This window comes from Gouania willdenowi, chromosome 10, assembly GCF_900634775.1.
Source record: "Gouania willdenowi chromosome 10, fGouWil2.1, whole genome shotgun sequence".
Lineage (NCBI taxonomy): Eukaryota > Metazoa > Chordata > Actinopteri > Blenniiformes > Gobiesocidae > Gouania > Gouania willdenowi.
In genome coordinates, this window is record NC_041053.1 from 23,649,173 (window position 1) to 23,670,098 (window position 20,926).

Consider the following 20,926-nt stretch of genomic DNA (forward strand, 5'->3'; position numbering starts at 1 on the left):
GTGTCAGAATCGAAAGCAAAATGTGAAAAATCACAAGTAAAAAAAGCAGGACGTAGAAACATTATAAGTAATTTGTTTTATTTCTTTAGATGACTTTTTTTTGGCAAAGTCTTATTTTTTTGTTTGCAATTCACACATTTTTGCTTGTGGCTTTACAACACAAATCTGATCGTCGTACACCTTAATATGCATCCGGCAAACAATGATGACAGTGCCTCAATAAGATCTGTTCATTCTGAGGCCTCGTGAGTCAAGACAGTTTTCATTGGCGCTCATTGGCAGCGACATTAAACTCCATCACAAAAGCCATCATTTGCACAGCCTCAAGCAAAGAGATGCCACCGATAATTGTTAGCAGTTACATCATGTACATCATAAGAGAGGGAATGTGGAGGGAGAATGAGGGACAATCTGGTGAGGATGAGCGGACGGGGGGGGTGATGAAATCAGTAATCTATGAGCATGTCAAAGGCAGTTTTAATCAAATAGATCTCTCATTTTTTTTTCAGGAGAGAAGCCATCAGAGGAAGAATTTTTCATTCTTTCCAACATACATTGCTTCTTATTGATTTACCACGCTCTTAAATCTACTAATTCTCAGGTTATTTATTAAGAGAATTCCCAGGTTGCTGAGATGACCAGAAATATATCTATAGTTATATCTATATATACTATATATGTGTGTGTGTGTGTGTGTGTAAACGTGATCAGTGCATGGTGGCCATTGGGCCTCAGGTCACGCTGGTCAGCGCTCATCAACGCCAACGGAGGAAGTGAGGAAGTGCTTAGCTCGGGGCTCTGATAAAGATTCCCATCCATCATTTCTCTCACTCAGGAACTCAACACCATGCAACATCCTGCCTAGACTAACAGGGACCCGTGCTGCATTCAATGGAAATGAGAGAACAGAGTGACCCATAGGGGCACAACTACCTCCCTGCTCTCCCCTTACATTGACACCCACGGAACAAAAACAGGAAGTGGAACACATGGCATGGCTTCGCTGACAAGTTGAGAGTGACAAATAAAAAAAAAAAAATTAAAAAGAAACGACAAGGAAGAGTTGGGCAGGGCAGTGCAAAACGAGCTCAGCAGATTGCATAGGTTTGGGAGGAAAAAAAAAAAAAAACAAGCAAGAGGAAAAAATGAATGAGGAACAACGTACTTCAGGAGAAGGCCAGGCCCTGCAGAGAGCTGGCAGACGAGTACTTGCTAGAGTCCACAAAAGATTGATCTACTGTGAGGCCGCAGAGTAGAAGGGTTCAAGAAAGGCATAGAAAGAAGTAAAAAAAAAAAGGGAAGAAGGAAAAGGAGGATTGGAGGAAAAGTGGGAAATTAGTTAATCTAAGAGGTGGAAAGAGAAGGCATAAAAGCTTGAGGGTGAGAACTAGTAGCTTTTAATGTACATAATAACCGCAGCTCCAAATCCAGCTCACCTTGCAGGCCGTTTGCATTAGCGCTGGTGCATGTGGGAGGGGGGGAGTTCTGGGGTCGGACGACGGGGGCGAAGGCACTCTTCTGCTTGACAGCGGCGGACACCATGTTGGCCGGAGAGAAGGAGAAGATGCCAGAGGAGCTGCTGCAGTTGGAGGGAAGGCTGGTGGATGACGCCATGGTGGGGCTGGACGGGACGACTGAGGAGAAAGACACGGGCAGGACGGTTGAAGGATCGAGTGGTGCGGAAAAGAGGAAGACGAAGACGGAGAGGGGTTAGAGAGAGGACCGAGGGCAGAGGACGGGCAGACGGGACGAACAGAAAGGGACTGGTCAATGGGTGATGGTAGGAGGGATAATGTGTTGGATTCAGATCAACTGCCTCAGACTTATTTGCTAATAAAGAAATCACCTGCTAGTCAAACATTTCATAGCTAGAAGGAAAAAAAACAACAACTTTGGTGTAAAAAATAGCACAAAGCTGTTTTTCTATCGGCCTGATTCGATGAGTCATCCTGTGCGCACCAGGCGCAGCAGGGTGATAAGCATCTTCTCACCTACTCAGCTGGCTCTGCCTATAATTTGTTTTAGGGCAACTTACAAACAAGGCTTCACACATCTCCTTCATTACAGATAATCGTGCAGGAGATCTCAACAAGGCACTTGAGTGCGTGGTTGCAGTAAATTAAGCTAAATGAGCTGCATCATCTGCACGACAGACAGACATTTCCTCACGCTTGCCTGTCTTGTCAATGAAGCACAAGAAGGCAAAGATAGCAAGATTATACCCCTTTAGACATTCTTGGAATGTTGTTTTACTGATTAAACCATTTCAGTGTTAATTGCTTTTTCAATTTGGATATTATTGGTCATTAATCTCATTAGTATGGCTGTACGGCACTTAAACATGATCGAACATATGGAAGGAAGAGTTGTCTCAGCAGCTTTTGACACATTAGGTGTTGGTTAATATCACTTTGGCTATTGTAAACCTTTGCCGGAAGCGCCACAGACAAAACTGACTCAAAGGTTATCTTTATAACCCAAATATCGTCTTCCTCTGACATCATCCCATCCATCCACTTCTCCGGGGGTTTTTCTTTTGTCTGCTAATACGCTAAGAGCATTTTCCTGCTCAGTGATTTTACAATCAACTGAGTCGTATTTCACCTGCCCTCTGATATCTCCTTCTTCCTTTATTGTTGTTATTATCCAACACTTAGCTTTTATGGCTCCTCCTGACAAATCCTTGCAATAAAGTCATAATCCATTTATGAAGGGGGCCTAACTAATCAATTAATGAAAATTGGACCTACAAAGGCAGGCCGAGGGGCCATTGATTGAAAGTGTCTGTGTGGGGCCGATGAGCCTGTTAAAATACTTGTTAACACCCTGGAATCAAAGAGCTGAAATGGAATTGCTTCTCTAGCAATTAGTTTATTGATTTAATCAAGGGTCTTTAATGTAGCGGGTGAGTGTGTGTGAGCAGAGGTGGTGGTGGTGATGGTGGTGTGTGTGTGTGTGCGCGAGTGCGTGTTTGTGTATTAGTGGTTGTTAGGTGATCTGCCACCCTGGCCAATAAAGGGAGGATTTGCGTTTCACTCTCTGCTCTTAAAAGAAACAGATGAGCCAGCTAAACTGCAACACTTTGTGTCCACTCTCGTATCCACATCTGCAGCTCAACTACCGTCCTGTGAATCAGTTTCAAGAGAGTGCGAGTTGTTTTTTTTTACTCACTAGCATAGGGCGAGTTGCCTGCAGATCCATTGAGGAAGTTGGGCGAAGTGCCCAAGGTTGCCATGCCAGAGTTAGCGTAGCCGTTCATGCTAGTGGAGACCGAGCTGTAGCTACTCTGCTGCGGAGTGGAGCTGGGGACATAACCGTGAGGCGACACACTGCTCGTACTCCTACTGAAACCTACAGATAGGGGAAGAAATAAGAAGTAGAGAGAAGGTGTTAGAAGGGGTTGCGAGTAGCAGACACAAGGGAATGAGAAAGCCTTCATGCAGCATGTCTACATAACTCATAACTTAACCCAGGGGTGTCAAACTCATTTTAGTTCAGGGGCCAAATACAGAGCAGTTTGATCTCAAGTGGGCCACAAATGTTTTGTGGGAAAACAAGTAATTTCAACATTATTGTGCCCTAGTTTGCACTTCTACGTATACATAAAATACTGAATATATAAGAAACTGATCATATCCAAGCAATAAGTGACAGATATCAGTCCCAACAGGATATTCACTAGAGGTGTCCCGATCCGATATTGATATCGAATATCAGTCCGATATCAGCCAGAAAACGAATATTGGATTTTATATGCATCTAAAGTCACCGATATAAGTGCTCCGATAAAATGTTCCGATAATATGAATCCATATGTGACTGTGGTTCACACTACTATTGCTGCCTATTGTTCTCTGTTTGACTAACATCAGGTGATCAAGCCTTTTCTAACATTCCACACTACAAAATAAGTCATAAAAGTATGCATAATTCGTGCTGATATTGTATTGGATCAATATCGGTATCGGCAGGTACGCAAGGCTGCAATATCAGTATCATATCGGAAGTGAAAAAGTTGTATCGGGACATCCCTAATATTCACTTTAAATTTCCTAGATTTTGTAACCAATTTCTATTAAATTAAGGGAAATATTATGTTATAATTTGAGGAAAATTGAGGGATTTTGTAGGAATTTTGTGTTTTTTCAACTGTTTAACATTAGAAATGACTGCAAGTATCTGATACAAGCACAGGGAAAACAATGTGCTAAAAGAAATCAGAAACAAAGCAAAGAAACACAGTATAGAGGGCAGAATGTAGCAGCTATCTGATGACTAAAACAAAAAGCCCTTTGACACGACAAGCTTCTCTTTAAAACTAAATATATTGATAAGGCAATTAACACTAAAATCCCTTTACAGCTCCTCTGAAATTTATTAGGAATGAAGGTAGTATTTCTGACAGGACCTTTTGCTTCTTTCAGCTTCATTGGGGCAGTGAACATAGGAGGACTATATAAGAAGAAGGACTATAAATACCAAAGGTCCAACATGCTGACACCGGTGGAAAAAAAATTGCCAGGATTGAACATCAAGAATTTCTGTCCTCTCCTACAATGAGGGATGCTCTCTGCTATAATTCTTCATTGTACCACACTTTTCCATGGGCACCGGTTGCTATAGCTTTGCTCATTGTATATGGAATTTAAACACACCACAGGTTAAGCAGCTGATTTCTATTGTGTTGTTCATGGTTCTGTGGATGTTTCCAGATGAAGATGAAGGGCTGCGGAAGCTCATTGGAATTATTGAGACACATCCAGAGGCTGTTCTATCGCCTCTCCTCTAGTTCCCCTGATAAATGTGATGAATCACCATTGACTGCACCCACATCTCTCTCTGTCAAACAACTACCGACCCCAGTCTAATATACACACCCCTAGGTCTCCCTCATATTTCCTCATTGTACTCCATCCGTGGCTTTCTTTTTCTTCATTTTTTTTACTCTCTTTCCGTCATTCTGTCACTCATTTCAAGAGTTCACCTGTATCGTCCTGCAATTTCCCCACCTTCCCCCACCCCTCCTTATTTTTAGAAAAATTTCTATTTATGGCATGTTCTTAAATTTCCCACATGAAAAATGATGCTTCTGCAGCACATTTTGACACTTTCACTGCAAGAGAGTGAGATGTAACTCGAATAGAAGTAGAAAAATCACAGCTTTTTGTTGTGGTTTGCTCACCCTGATTGGCTGTTTGGGCCACCTCTGACCCCGTGAAGGAATTCACGGCCATCATGCCTGCATGGACGGAGCTGCTGCCAAGACTGGCCAGCTGGTTGTGCCCTCTTGGCACTGTTGTGTAGAGGGCCTCTGCAATATCTGCTGCTCGTTTCAGAATCATTTCCTGAAAAAAAACAGCAAAAAGTTAAAGTGGAAATAAACAAAAAAAAAAAATGAAGTAAACATAAAAAGTTAAGGGGTTGAACAATACTCTAATCCCCTTTGTCCCTCTTTTATTAATGTTTTCATGTTTCTCTTCCTCTTCTGCATCTGTCTCCACACTCACCCTGCGCTCTAGATTTAATACGAAAACACTTCTCCTCCACTAACATATTCTCCTGTGCCTTTTTGTGTGTCCCTGATCGCGCACGAGCACATAGCACAGTGCTGAAAGGCCAACAGAGATCACAGCCCATGATCTCGCCGCGGGTCCACACCGCAAAAACGATTTCATACAATGAGAGATATTGATGTTTGTGATGAAAAATGTGGTTTTGTGTTTGCGTACCTGATTATTGTGAGGCATCCCATACAAAGCTTCCACAAGGTCTGCAGCTCTCTTTAAAATCACCTCCTACAATCAAGCAGAAATAGAAAAAAAAAAAACGCAGGAGAGAATTGATCACGAGTGTGACGGCTCAAGGAGTTCAGTCACTTTTATTACATTTCACTTCTCACATTATGCAGTGAATGCAGAACAGATAGTGTGCCAGAGAAGAGAGATCGGCGGATGAAGAGAAATAGGTCTATCCCAGCACTTTGTTACACGCTGGGCAGTTGGGGAGAGCCGAGAAAAGATACTGTTAACTGTGAATAAAACATGAGCCCATATCTCTCTATCACTCAACTATCTTCTACATCTCCTCCCTCCCTATCCCTGTCACTGCTGGATCATGAATCTACCCTACATGATCTGGCATCAATCTCATTTAACACAACATATCATCAGGTTGACGGCTATACAACTCCCCTCTTCAGCGGTGACACACCCGTCTACTTCCCTGTATTAACCCTGGTAATGATCTGAGTGAATAGCCCTGCATCCACTTTGTGTGATAAATGTAGAACATCATTGCTCAGGTGAAACCGCCAAGTGGAATTTCCCACATCAAACATTTATCCTAACGTAGAGTTGCTGCTTCTCTGTGCTCGTATTCTAACGCTTACCCTCCTTTTCTCCCTTTTGCTACGTCTCCTTTTCTCTCTCTGAGTGTATGAGTGTGTGACTCCAGGCAGTCGTTATATGTGTGTGTGATGTAGACACCTACAGCCCTACGAAACCCTTTTTAAAAGTTAATGTGCCGGGGCCAGGATATATGCTGGAGGCGCGACAACCAGAAAATTGCAGCCCCCTCCCCTCCAACCTTCTCCTCATTTCTTTCTCTCCCTCTTCCTCCTCTCGCGCACACACACGCTGAGCGTTATACTCTCCTGAGTGTATCCCTCGCTGTGAACAAGCCCTGGAGCATGTGTGCTCTCTGTTCCGTGACACACCGCCTTTCAATCAGACCTCATATCGCACACATACACACACACACACCTCACTTTCTTACACACACACGGGCAGGACCGCACACTCAGCCCCGCACATGTGGAGGCTGTCGAGCACACCCAGGACATGACGAGAGGGTCAGCAAAGCAATAAAGATTGTAGAGCGCTGTCCGAGGTGCTAAATTCACTCAATAATGGGAGCGCTGCCTCTGTGTTAACCTCCCATTACTAGCACTATCTGGGGGAGGCAGAGAGGGAGGTAAAGGGAGGAGGCGGGGGAGACCAAAGAGGAGGCCTGCTTGAAGTGATTGAGAGATGCAGAGGCCCTAGGAACGTAAGTGGTTCTTTAGTATGTATGCACTGCTCCTCGCTTTCTTCTCTCTGCTTTTCCTCGATGCCCCCATGCCTCCCTAGGATTGCTAGATAGGTAGATGGATGAATGAAGGATGGGATGTAGGGGAGGAGGAAGTTACGGTGGAAATAAGGGATGTGCAAGGCATTACGACCCAAACATGTCTGCAGCTGGTGTGTAAAACAGTTTGAGATGACATCTTTTGCTTAATCATTATATCTTTCACCACTTCCTACATCTTTGGAACCGATGATACAGCTCAAGTCTTTTTCCTGTTTGCTTCTCCAAACGTCCCCTATACCAAATGAGCTTCTATTTTTTGTCTTCTCCTGAATAACCTGTCCCTTTTCCTGTACCATGTGTACCTATCAGCCTCTCGTTAGCAAAGGGATCTGTCCAGTAGCTAAACGTGATTAGGCAGCGCTCCAGAGTCTTTCTGATAAACAGATAAATGTGGTTAGTGCTGTGCTGCCTCCAAAGCTCTGCCGCTGTAAGAGGAAACCATTTCCTGGGTGCAGGGTCTCTTCCCGTAAAGTCTGGCATGCAGCTACGTCAACAGGAAAGGGAACCTGATCCAGAGCAGAGCCTGTCCTGGCCTTGTCTGGCTGGGTGCTCACTCATTAGCCAGGTCCAGACCTCCTGGTTACACCCCAGTCCTGGCTACACACCTTCAAGCTTTGCTATCCAGCAGGGGTGGACTGGGACAAAAATTAAGCCCTGGCATTTTCTGTCCAAACCAGACCAATACATGATCACAAGACACCACGTAGAAGCCGTTATTAAGTCAGTGATGCTCAACATGTGGCTATTTGACTTCATTTTATTATTAAAAGGGGAAAATTTTAAACCCCTATTTACCAATTTCCTTCGTCCCATTTTTGCCCCTTTTCAAAAAGGGGCACTTTTTCAAACTTTAGCTACCTTTTGCTAATAAACTTAAAATTTTTCCTATTTTTTGTCCATTTTTGCAAGTTTATTTTGAAACTTTTATCACATTTTTGTCTTTTCTTGAATTTTTTTGGCCACTTTTCATCCAAATAAGCTAACTTTTGCCCAATAAATAGCACTTGTTTCCTTTTTCCCTACATTTTGTCTCTCTTTGTTCCACATTTTTGCCTTTATCAATATTGTTTGCAACATTTTGCTCATTAAAGCTACCCTTTGTCATTAAAGACAACACATTTTTGGGCCACTCTTGACTGCTTTGGGCCCATTTTAGTCAATATACACTTTTTTCTTGGCACGTTTTTGACACTTTTGGACCATTTTTGGCCACCTGTTACCATGTCTCCCTCCATTCACTTTTCAACAAAAAAAAAACAAAAAAAAAACTAGTGGACTGGCTATCCAGTCACTTCAGTCTGACTTGGGTGCATACATCTACTGGCCCCAACATAGCAAGGGCGGCTGTTTTTAAATGGAAATAGACTGGACACTGGTATATTTTGCCTGATTCTTTCTCAGGGAGACTCCTTTTCAGATATGGAAGCTATGTGTTAAACTCCAACACTTGAACAGACATTATTACCAAGGTAGCTCTGAATGCATCTTGCAGTTTGAGAAGGTACCAGTTTGTGCCCTCCATTCTCACCTGCTCTAATGATTGAAGCCAACAGTTGAGAGAAGTGTGGTCAACAAACTGTTATTACCTCAATAAAGGAACAAATCAATAGAGTTGAAATGAACAACTGGGTCTGCCAGCTACTGCTGTTCATTTAGAAAAAGAGACACCAGGAAGTAAAGGAGAAGGAGGAAGAGAAGAGGAGAAGAAGAGAGAGGAATGGATATTGAGATAGTTAGAGAAATACAGGGGGGTGATAGGCTAAAGACCAAAACTCACTGGACTAAGTCTTGAATTCATTGGACATGACACACAGCCAGGACAAGTGATTTCTCCTGCATCTATACCTGATCACTCATCTGTGCCTCATGGTGACTTCCTAGTAGTAGTCGTATGTGTGTGCAGGCACAAAGGTGTGTTTGCGCCTTACACAGCTGTGTGTGTGCGTGTACGCTGCTTTGCGGATGTGTGCATTTGTGTGAGTGTGCTGGAAGTAATAAAGTCCACCCGGGGTTGACTTCGATCCACTGACCCAGCAGGAGGTAAGAGTGGACAGCTATGATGGATCACCTAACCTGCTTCTGCTTCTCTCTCCTCAACCTCTATTCCTCCTCCTCTCCCTCTTTTCCTACCTTCATCCGTCCCTTTCTTCCTGCACTTTGCCAGTCTAAATGACCTTAAGCTCAGTGAAAAGATGAATAAAGTCAGTTGTGTGCCATTGCACGACTAAAACATTTGTGTAAAAGGAAATTGACCATAAATGTAAGTTAAAACCTTTGAGTGTGCAATGCATGGCGTCCTGCTTACTTGAATGTCTATAGCAGACATGGGCAACTGGCCGCCCGGGGGCCACATGTGGCCCCTAAGTAAAATTTTTTGCAGCCCCAAAAGCAAACCCACAAAAACTGTAATTCAAGACATTGGAAGGAATATGAAGCCCAACATAATACACACAAAATACACAAAAACACTCAAAAAATTCCAAATTACACAAAAAGACAGAGACAACAATCACTTAAACAAACAAAATGACTACAAAAACATGCAATACCTGCACAAAACATTACATTCAACGACACACAAACTGTTAACAAAATTACACAAAATGACAGGAAAATACACAAAACACCAACAAAAATACAGAAAGTGAGCCCAAAAATCCAGAAAATGACAGAAAACTACACAAAATTCCATCAAGAACACAAAAAAATAGCAAAAACACACACATATTGACTCCAAAAACACACAAAATAACTAAAAACTGACAAAACATAAAAGAATAACAGACAGATTAGATTTTCCCCCTGTGTTAATGCTATGATTGGTCATTCTAATTTATTCTGTTGATCATGTGACCCTCGAATCAGATACAGGCCCCTGCTGTGATAGATTTGCCCATCCCTTTTCTATAGCATAGTGACCCATTTTTGCCGTCTGCACTCACTTGATCATAAACCAAATAAAGGGTCCATGCATCAAAAGACGTCCCAATAAAACAATTGCATTCAGCAAGCTGCATTAACACTGAAACATGGTTAGGAGCGGAGTCACTGTACCTTGGGTAATCTCTCTTGGTCTCCAGGGTGTCTGGGGATGACCTTCTGTAACCTCTGGAAGCCATAGTCTATGGTGGGTTCATTCAGTGCTAAGTGCAAACAGATGGAATAGAATAGCAAGAGACAGAAAGAGAAAGAATAAAAACTGATTTAATTGCTTGATAATCAATAAAGAAAACACTCATTGTGTTAGTTTCACTGAGAACTACTGCGGGAGAAACACGCGACAGAAGATGGAATTGAATTGAAGCACCGTTTCCCCATTAATATTTCAACACTAAGCTAAACATGCTGAAAAATCTGGGTGCTCTCTATTACGTCTAGTGTTGCTCTTTGTTTGCCTGTGATGTAATGAATCTTTCTTTGTCGACCGCTTTAGTGCTTAATAAAAAGACTGTCAGGAATCAGGCAAAGTGAATGTGTGTTTGTGTGTGTGTGTACATGTGTATGTGTGTGTGTGTCCTGTGGTCTAGCGTTGATCAGCGACTAATATAAGCAATTACAGAGCTTGGTTCCCAATATAACAAAGGCTTGATCGCTCTGGGGAACAAGCTAGGAGCTAAAACTCACACGCACACGCACACACACACACACGCACACGCACGCGCACGCACACACACACACACACTGAGATTATCTCGGCAACCGGGAAGGCTCTCTCCCTCGTTCGCTCTCTCTCTCTGCATGCCATGGTCGGGCTATAGTAATTGAATATGAGAAGATTTACCATGAATATTTAAACATTAGAATAAATACAATGAAGATCTAAGGCTTATAGTACAAACACTTCAGAGGAAGATCGTTGGATAAGTGCTCTCTACACATAACTCCCCTCTAATGTACTGTCTCTGTCTCTTTTACCCACCACTGCTTATAAAGAGTAAAGCCACTGTCCTGTCCAGTTTTCTGGCCTGTATTGTTGCTTTGAAAGTTCGTAGGCATGACCTGAAATATCTGCAATTTGTGTAAAAACAAAGAAAAGAAGCTCTTCTCCGTGTGAATGGACTGTATGCGTTTGTGCCGTCTGTCTGTTTCTCCCGTGGGTCGCAGCTTGGACGTTTCCTGAGGGCTGATGCCCTGCTCGCCTCACATCTGAGCATCCACAGCCTGACTAGGCGGCCCCTAGAAAAAAGGCCCCTAGAGGCTAGGAGTACAAGCTGTCCTGCTGGACCTCTGGTGAATTTAACGTGGTTTTCTTCCCGAGCACAAATGTAGAAACACAAAAAAAATAGGAAACAGGAGAATAAAAAAGTGCAAGTATAGGGGAAGCGCTGTCTTTGCAACACAAACATATTCGGACAGCTCTCCCACAGGACGGTTACAGTAAATCAAAAGAGTGAATGAAAGGGAAGGTGAAGAGCTGCAGGCAAAGAGGGGGAAAAAGTGGATCCCAAGTTGCCGAAGGTGGGATCAGCTTCAGAAAAAAAAAAAAAAAAAGGGGGGGGGGCACGCATTACAGGCAAGCTGGTCTACTGATAAAATAAGCTAAAACAATGAGATGATCACATGCAACAAATAAAGTATGAATAATTTCTGAGGACAAATATTTGACATTACTTTCCCATTCTCTGATCTCACTAAAGCTTTAAGGAGGATTTGCCCTGGATTAGTCTCGGAGTCTGAGGAGGGGATTGTTCTGACAACATCCGCTCTTTCCTCTCAAAGGCTTTTGTTTTTATGATGAATTTTTTATCAGTTCTCCACAATGTGCTAAATGAGCCTCGAGTGAACAATAGCATAAAAAAAAAAACCCGAAGACATACATAGATACCCCTATTACAAATAAAAAGACAATTTTAGTAATTGAGAGAGGAAGTGAGATTGTCTACGTTCCTTTTCAAGGACCATAAACCTGAGGATGTGAGGGACAGCATATAAACACACCACCAGCTACCCAGCTTCTCTTCAGGGATTATCTTGGCTTTTTACACTCTTATATCCATGCTTGATATCTCACATTTTACACCAGGAATTAGTGCTCTACCTCCAAAGAAGAATGGAATGCTGCTAAACTCCAGGATTCAAAGCACACTCCCTCATACAGGTATTTTTTTTATAATCCTTAGCTGTCGCTCTCCACAAGAGCAAATCAAAGCCAGTAAAACATAACTGCCATAAATAAATGAATAGATGAGCAACAGCCCTGGACTGGAGGGATTCACCTAGCAATCACCCACATCAGATCAGATCAATGCTCATGGAAATTTCATGAAGCCTAGAATCCACATTGCTTCATATTTCACTATAATAACCCACAGAGCCGCAGGGGGAGTGTGTATGAAGGGGTGAGGGGGTAGAACGAGGAGGGGAGAGGCTAAAGGGGAAGCTGGGGTGTTGAGGGGGTGGATGTTTGGGTCGGAGGAAAGGAGATGGAGGGATAATTGAGAGGTCAGGAGAGAAGTGATGTCCTGGAAACAAAGAAGGGAAGGAAGAGTAAATGGGCAAGAAAGGTTGGAAACTATATACAGTCAGTGCCCAATGGCCTTGTCTCCTTATCCTCCCGTGTCACAACACAGAGTGAGAAGGTGAGTGGGTGGCGTAGTTGCAGGGTTGGGTAATTGGCTCTGAACCGTGATGTTAACACCCTAACGCGCCCTCAGACTGTGGGTAAGGAGCTGATCATATCACAACCTTGTTTCTCCCTCCTTCTCTCACTGCCTACCCCTTCATCTCTGCTCTCCCTTGTTACATCCCTATTTCCCTCCTCCTTCTCGCCTACCCCCATCCCTCCCTCTCCTCTGCAGTCTCCAGTGCTCAGGTGTGATCTCATAAGCGCTGCCTGGCGATCGATGCCGCCAGTGGCAGGGGGTTCAATAGCCCTGAATTACGGCTTCATTTCTAACCCCCCCCACCACCACTCCTCCCCAGCCACACAGATGAGAGCAGCCCCCTCAACATCGCGCACACACACACACACACACACACACAACACCCCCACCAACTGCTCACAATCCAGATCAATACCTTACAATCTAATTTTTATCCATTTTTCCATAAACCCTGAGATTGCGTTTATTTGCAGAATCCGACAAGCTAAATAAAGCATCGCTTGAACATGTCAGGGAGACTAATGTATGGCTGGAAATTCATACACAGAAAACAGATGAGTAAAGCTTTTTGCTCCTCAAGGAAAGGAAAGGGCTGAGCTTGAAACAGGACAAGAAGGCAAGAGAAATAGAACAAAGGGAGGGGGCACAGAGAGTCTACAAATCAATGGAGGTGTGGATGCAACTATACAACCTAAGCCCTAATTATCTGTTGCCAAAAAAGCGCATGTAGAAAATTATACCTGATATTCAGAGAATGGATGCAAATATGGGGATTTTTAAATGAAGAGTGTACGCTTGCATGAAGATACAAGAACTAATAATAATAATGATAATAATAATAATAAAAACAACTTTCCTTCTGGTGGAATCTGCCCATTTCAGTGGGATATGAGATAATCTACATTCGAAATTCATCTACATCATCATCATGTAAGCAGATGCTGCTGTAATGTAAGAGTGAGATGCACTAAAAAGGAAAGACAAGCCACATGGTGCAGAAAATTAATCTTAATCTCAAATAGAGGTGTGAATTTCCTCGCAGTTAACACTGGGTGCAGTAAACATGGATGTGTGCAGCGATCTCAGCTGGCCTCGTCTCCAGCTGTAGACCAGCAATTTTAATCAACGTCAGGCATCCACCCAGGCTCAATAAAAGACAGCATTCACAAATAGGGGCAAGGCAAGTAATTGACTGGCTCCTGGTTGCACCCCACGTTTATTGCCTGATGACTACACAGCGTGACGCGTGCATGTGCTCATGCATGCTTGTAGATTCGGTGCATCATGTTTAGGAATACTGAGTACATTTATTAGAGAATGGTTTATTTAGTCAAAACAATATGTAAAGCAGGTTTTCACATTAAATATTGCACTCATTGGAACTTGACAAAAAATAGTAGCTCAACATAAGATGAGGTGATGAGCTTTTGCCTGGTAGCACATGATGACTTTGTTGTTTTAAGATACTGTGCATGAATAGCATGGAAAGCATGTTTTAAACTGAAGAAAGGGTAATGAGTACTTATATATCCGACTGAAGTAGAAGTAGTTACTTGAAATTATACTCAAGTACAAGTAAGTCATTCATACAAGTAAAAAGTAGCTCAATTAAATAGTACTCAAAGTAAAAGTTACTAGTTACTTTCACACCCCACGTTTATTTTTGGTAATAAATCTTACCATGGTTCCCTTGCATTCAGTAAACATCTCATGTATAAACTTAAAAAGGAAGAGAACAAATCTTGCACAATTTGATGTTTTTTCCACAAAGGCATCTGTATAAAATAAAAGGTTTGTCAAAATGTTCAATTCTTTTAAAAAATAAAATAACACCATTGACAGATGCTTTGTCATCATGGGTTACATAGTGTTTGTAGATCTGCGATGCTCTGAGAAAATGCTGTTTTGATGCGGTGCATTACGTTGAATCTGGTTCATCGGCTGTGATGTAATGCATTTGATTGTTGTCTGGTCATTTAATTTTTTTGCAGTTTCACAACGTGCATTGATAATATCAAAACAAAAAAAATTATAATTTACTCAGCAATGGTTGGGCGTGGAAATGTAAAGAATTACTTTACTTCATTTAAAACATGAGTAAAAGTAAAATCACTGATTTAGAAATATACTCGAAAAAGTACAAGTACCCATTAAAGCAACTCAGTTACAGTAAAGTGAGTACTTGTAATCATTATTTTAAACTCTGTGCAAAGCACTTGTACTTTTACTATTGGAACCCAAGACATTCCAATACCTAAATACCAGCATAAAACTTCTGAGACTTTTCATGCTTTTGTGTCGTCTTTAGTGTCTGAGCTGTTCAAAATGACAACTAAAAGTCTTTCCACCGCCTCCTAAAACTAATTTGGAGCTCAGACAGAGAGAGCGATGTTAGCAGCAGCTGGTTTAAATTCTGTTCTTGACTTTTGTCTTTTCCCTCACATTTCCTGCTCCTCCTCACTGCAACTGAGTGATGTTTTCTACACACCTAATCTGCACTCAGCGCTGAAAAACTACCCCTAATGTTTGTGTGTGTGTGTGTGTGTGTGTGCGCGCGTGGATGGGCGCACGGTGCACATGGTGCCAGGTCTAATGTGAGCCAGCAGAGCCTTTTAATATCAGCAGAGTCTGTGGTGAAAGCACTAAGCAGACAAGGCTGCATACTGAGGAGGGAGGGATTGCCTTCTGAACGACACAGGTGATTCATCAACTCCCTCAATCTATGACCAGCATCCTTGTGTCACATACACACAAACATATTTGCACTAACACACACACACACACACACACACACACATGGCCCTGCTCCTGGGGTATTATCACTTTATATTGCACTGAAAAATAAAAGGCAAGAGCTTCACTGATGAATGTCGCAAAGACAGCAATCCCTTAGAAGGTGATGCACAACTAAACATGGGGATGCATTTGTACAGTGGGGTGTAAAGGGAAGGGGGGGGGACCTGATAATGAGAGAGACAGACAGGAGGAGAAGGAGAAAAAGAGAGAGATTAGGGAGAGCTTGGAGCCCCAGAGACGGGTAAGGCAGAGAGCAGAGTAAAGAACAGAAGGGGGATAAGGGGATAAAAAAAAAAAGACAGGAATTGCAGAGAATGAAAAAAAACAACATTATTTTATTCTTATCAGTGGATAACTTAATTGCCTTTGATGAGTCTAATTTGAGCTTTCAGAAGTCTAATGGCAGAAGAGTCCTCAGAGACGACAAAGGACACGTTACTGTAATAGCTTCTCTCTCTCAATCTCCTCTGGACCAAAAAAAAAGTCCCCTGCTTGTCTCCTCGGTCCAGAAATAACATCCCAGTGTCTTTCCGTTTGGCTTCCACTGGCTGGAGAGTATCAATATTCACACAAAGAAGTGTGTGGATGCATGCGTGTGAGCCGCAATAAACCTATACATAATGGTGTGTGTTTGTGTGTGTGTGTGTTGAATATGTTTGCAAAGCAGCAGTAGCAGCAGTGTTGGGTATGTGTTGACTTAATTAGGTCTGTGAGCTGCTCGCTTTCCTCTCCTCAGCAGAAGTTGATTAGCAATGCCAGCTGTCCCCAATGTAATTCAGCAGCGTGTGTGTGTGTGTGTGCGTGTGCTAACACATGCACGTGTAATATGTATGTTTGCTAGTGTGCACTGTGTTGATGTGTGTGTGTGTGTGTGTCTGACTGTGTGTGTTGGTTGCAAGCTGCCACACAGTGTTGCCAATCCTCCATGATTAGTACCCACTGGCAACTGGGCTCAAACTGGTGCCAAACAAACCCAGGAGGGCAACATGGCCCCTGGTAAATCTCCATCCTCACCCATCGATCTCCTCCTTTTCTCTGTTAATTCAATCACTCCGCATTAAAAAAAAAAAAAAAAAAAGAAAAAAACTCGTTTTTTTTCCCCCCACCCTCAAAAAACTCGTCACGTGTCTCCATCCCCATCGGTTTCATCTTTAAACCAAGGCATGAGAAAGTGGTAATGAAAGACCACTGTGAGAGGCAGACACAAGAACTGGGCCCAATGCTTTGACACGGTTGACTGTAACTGTGAAGGCGCCAGCGTTTGGCAAGCAGTGTCGTCCGGTTATGTGTTCAGCTCCCAGAGAATGACCTCTTGCTACCTCACCTGTTGAGATTTTCCCCCATAGTGCCTCAGTAGAAGCAGAGAAGCTGAAACTGGAGGGAATTCATTCAACGAAACAAGTTTTGAATAAGTGAATGTGACAAGGTGAAAGAGTGAAGGGCTGGGAGGCAATAGGAATTTATGCATGGGGCTCCCACATGCCTTGCACATTTTAAAGGCTACATACACACAGACACGGCTGCACACACTCATCTTTATGGTTTTGGCAAGCTGTGTGTGTGCTGGTGGACAGTTCTGGCATGGGCAATGCAACCCTCCCATCTGGCCTTTATCTTTAGTGTTGCAGTTTCTTGTTTATGTTTTAGTGCATTTATATGCATAGCCACAACAAAAAAATAAAAATAAAAACTCCTGCACTGGTACTCAAATGGTGCACAGCATTGCCTGTTTCAGTAAACAGTAGCTGTGACATACAAGTCGCAAATAAAGTAAGAAAGTGAGTTGTGACACACACACTTTAAATCTCTTTAAGTGTTATTTTGTTAAATGTTGCCAATTCCAGCTGAGGCTTACAGCCTAAATCTATCAGGGGTTGAGATTACAGACAGATTTGTGTGATTCACAATCTCCCAGAGGACCTGTGGCCCTGCATTGGTTAATCGCTGCTTCATGTTCACTCTCTCTGTCGCTCTTTTCACTGCACAACCATTACTCTGCATGCTGGTATGTTAGCTCTGCAAAGGCCTTCAAAATCACATCATACTCCCGACGAAGGCCTTTTTTTTTTTCTTTCTTCCTCTGAATCACATTTTCGACAGGGTTAATTCTCAATAATCCCACTAATCAAAAGGTTAAACCGGCTCGTGACCTTCAACTGCTTCATAGAAAAGGGCCAACACCTTTCCTTGTATGATCATCAGCAGGCTTTTTTTCTTCACAATTATTGAGTCAAGGTATTGACTTTAAATCTATGTAGCATGTAGATTTGTTTTCCACAGAGGGAAAACAACACTGTTTTAGATGGTTCACATCTGATAAGGAGAACTAACACCCGGGCTTTGACAACTGAAATGAACAAAAATGCAGTCAGTTGCAAGTTTGTGGTCATTGTGTCAAACTCCAGCCCTGTAGAGCAGCCAATTCAACCCACAAGAGGAAGTAAAAAAAACAACCAATTCAGCTGTAGATATCTCAGCCCCCCCACCCCAAATACGCAACTTCAATGAAATTCTACATTATTTCCCATGCTTATATAACACGATGGCAGTCATTTTTAATGTCAAATAGTTAAAAGAACTTTAAGTTTTTCTTAAATCTTACAATTTCTCGCAAACAATACCACAAACTTTGCCTAAATTGCCCAAAAAACATCGAATTTTGAAGAAATCTATAATTTATTGTTTGGTTATTGTTGTAGTTTTACCTACTGTGTCTATCATTTATACAGTGAAGTGCAAACTAGGGCACAATAAGGTTGAAAATGCTTTTTTGAAGCAGCTAAAAACCTGCAGCCGACTTAAGATCAAACTACTCTGCATTTGGCTCCTGAGAGAACATGGGTTTGACACCCCTGTGGTAGAAGGTAAATCAGAAGCTACCGACATTAATAACACTTGTTTTTAATACGTCACAACTCTCCCAAAACACATCTAGTAAGTATTTACAGGAACTGATCATTTTTCACAAAAGGTAACATGACTTTGTCTTGTGCTTTGAGTGGACTCGGAAGCTTCAAAGAAAGTTAAGCTGTAGACTTTTAAACTTTTTACTTTGCAAAATAAGTTCCTTATACACATCATTAAAATAAATATTATAAAAAAAAAAAAGAAAGATACATTTTAGTTTGTTTTTATCATGGCTATTTCTAAAACATCTCAATAACTTGTATCCTTTTGTACTGCACTAAATAGAGGTGCTTCATCTTAGTACACTGTGGTTACCTGTGTAGATGAAGCGTCCAGGTGTGCCTTTGCAGAACTGTTTGGATTTGTAGGACAGTGTGACCTCCACCACCCCAGGGATGTGTCTGGGAGGAGTCTGCACACGGATGGCGTGAGGGGTGATCAGCTACGGAGAAGCAAAGAGGGGACGCTAATTAACACAATGAAAGTTTAGATCCAAAAAAAAATCAGCCCAGGGGAATGTTCTCAGCTCATCTCAGACCTTCTCTTTACAGCTTTGACTTTTTTTGTTTTGTCTTTCTATAAGCGTGAAAACAACATGCTGCGGCTAAAGCCCTCAGGTGGCCTCATCGCCCCAGGCAATGTCACTGTGAGGCTCAGGATGGTTATCAGTGCCGACGTGGACTCTGTACGAGAGGTTCAAAAGCAGTTATCTGTTTATTAATAAAACACACTTTCCCTCCACATATTGAATAGTATAAGTAGATGTATAATTTGCTTGGCCTCGTCGCTGTGTCTGTCAGCTGAAGCTGTCTCGCTGCTGTTAGTCGTATTAAAGCGGCACTGTGTCTCAAACGGGCTCACTTAATGCGGTTGATGAGCCCACTCGCCATGTAAGTGTGCGCACGCTGAAGGGTCTTTGAAGGAAAAATGGTAACAACACAAAACACAGATGAGACCCGGGTGAGTGCTCATTTTCTGTACGCTATAGTGAACTAGCACTCAAAGCTAGCAGTGTTCAAAAGCTATCAATGCTGCTGCCAGAGCTTCTCCTGTGTGTGGTTGTGGTTGTGTGTGTGTCGTTCTAACTGTCCCTTTTATTGCTCACTTAGCAAAGCTTTCATTTTCCCATTGTCTGGCCCTGCTCACCTCTCAGTGAGATGATATAGGAGCTTTTTATAGAATTATTATTCCTTTACTAAAGAGAAAGCTGTTTAGCTGCACTGCTCACTGACCTTCAATTTTACACATATAGGCTACACTACATTTACATTTTAGTCATGTGGCAGATGCTTCTTCACGGTAGCAACGGTGTGCACATATTTCAGAAAGCCAGGAAATAACATAAGGAAAGACAAGGATTAAGGTAATAAGGAGCATGAGTGAAATAAAAGCTGCCACAAGGTAAAAAGAGATGCAGACTTTCTTGTTCTGATATGCAGAAAGGATTGCAAAAATAGGATTTCACGTTTAAAATCTTTGATCAATTTTGTAGTTAATGCACTGCCAGTCGGAGCAGGTATTAAAGTGCCATTACTCTCCCTGTTAAGATGAACAGAAACCACTTGGTTACCCTGTTGATGCTGAATAAATGCCCATAATTATTATGTACTTCTCTTTCTTTAACTTATAATGACACATTTTTTTTTTGAAGAAGCTGTTTGTAATTCAAATGACAAACTGTTCTTAAAATTGTGCACTTTTTAAGGTGTTTTAAGACAATTTTAAAGGGTAGTGAAAATACTGTATGTATTACCAATACACAAAATATGTTAAAAGGACTTCTTAGAATGATTGTGCATGAACTAAGGAGAACCACCATTTTGGATAGGATATGATGCACTTTCATTGATCGGCATGGTGCATTGTGGGAGGTAGAGGCCACAGGTCTGTTTACGCTGTGGGTAGTGTAGTTTTTCTGTTGGCTCGAAGGTATGAAATTGTTCTAAAAAGTATTTTTAATGTGTTCTTTTATAAATAGGTGCACACCACATTTTGTTTATCAGTAATACATAAAATTTGTTATATAAGCTTTATGAGCAATAAAAACAGGACAAAATCAAAGTACATTTTTTAGTATTGGAGTATTTCTCGGTAGATCTAATAGTCAGTCATCACTTTATTATATATTTTTTTAAAGTATAAAAACTTAATTTCATGTGCAAACATGCACAAACAACAAATAGTGGCTTTAGGAAAAGCTGTGAAAGTTGAGAAACACAATCACAAATATTTTCTACTAACTTTTTACACAATGGAGCTTAGCTTCACTTTTTGTGGGCTCAGTATGGAATAAGGAAAGCTAACGTTAATATTATCTAATCTACTATATCTGCCACACTTAATTGACATGTTGACTAACCTCACTCCAGACAAGCATGGTTCCAAAAATGACTTGAAGGCCATCAAAGAAGTTATCCCCAATAACGATAACCGTTGCACCCCCTGTGGTCCAGCCTTCACTGGGGCTGATGGCTTTGATGCTGGGAGTCGCT

General features: G+C 42.0%; 1 protein-coding gene across 5 annotated transcripts in view; it reads right to left on the reverse strand.

Annotated features, from left to right (window-relative positions):
• ebf1a (EBF transcription factor 1a) overlaps window positions 1-20,926 on the reverse strand; it is a 66,170-nt gene that overhangs the window by 1,901 nt on the left and 43,343 nt on the right. Inside the window, exons 9-16 of one of the 5 annotated variants that reach the window (XM_028459536.1) lie at window positions 20,794-20,924; window positions 18,750-18,876; window positions 10,183-10,271; window positions 5,730-5,795; window positions 5,183-5,345; window positions 3,172-3,351; window positions 1,437-1,634; window positions 1,166-1,234 (exon numbers count right to left, since the gene is read on the reverse strand). In XM_028459536.1, coding sequence (XP_028315337.1) covers window positions 1,167-1,234; window positions 1,437-1,634; window positions 3,172-3,351; window positions 5,183-5,345; window positions 5,730-5,795; window positions 10,183-10,271; window positions 18,750-18,876; window positions 20,794-20,924 — 1,022 coding nt within the window. In that variant the 3' untranslated portion in view covers window position 1,166. Of the gene's footprint in view, window positions 1-1,165; window positions 1,238-1,436; window positions 1,764-3,171; window positions 3,352-5,182; window positions 5,346-5,729; window positions 5,796-10,182; window positions 10,272-18,749; window positions 18,877-20,793; window positions 20,925-20,926 lie in introns of those variants that run through there. The other 4 variants (XM_028459535.1, XM_028459537.1, XM_028459538.1 and 1 more) reach the window with 4 other exon arrangements.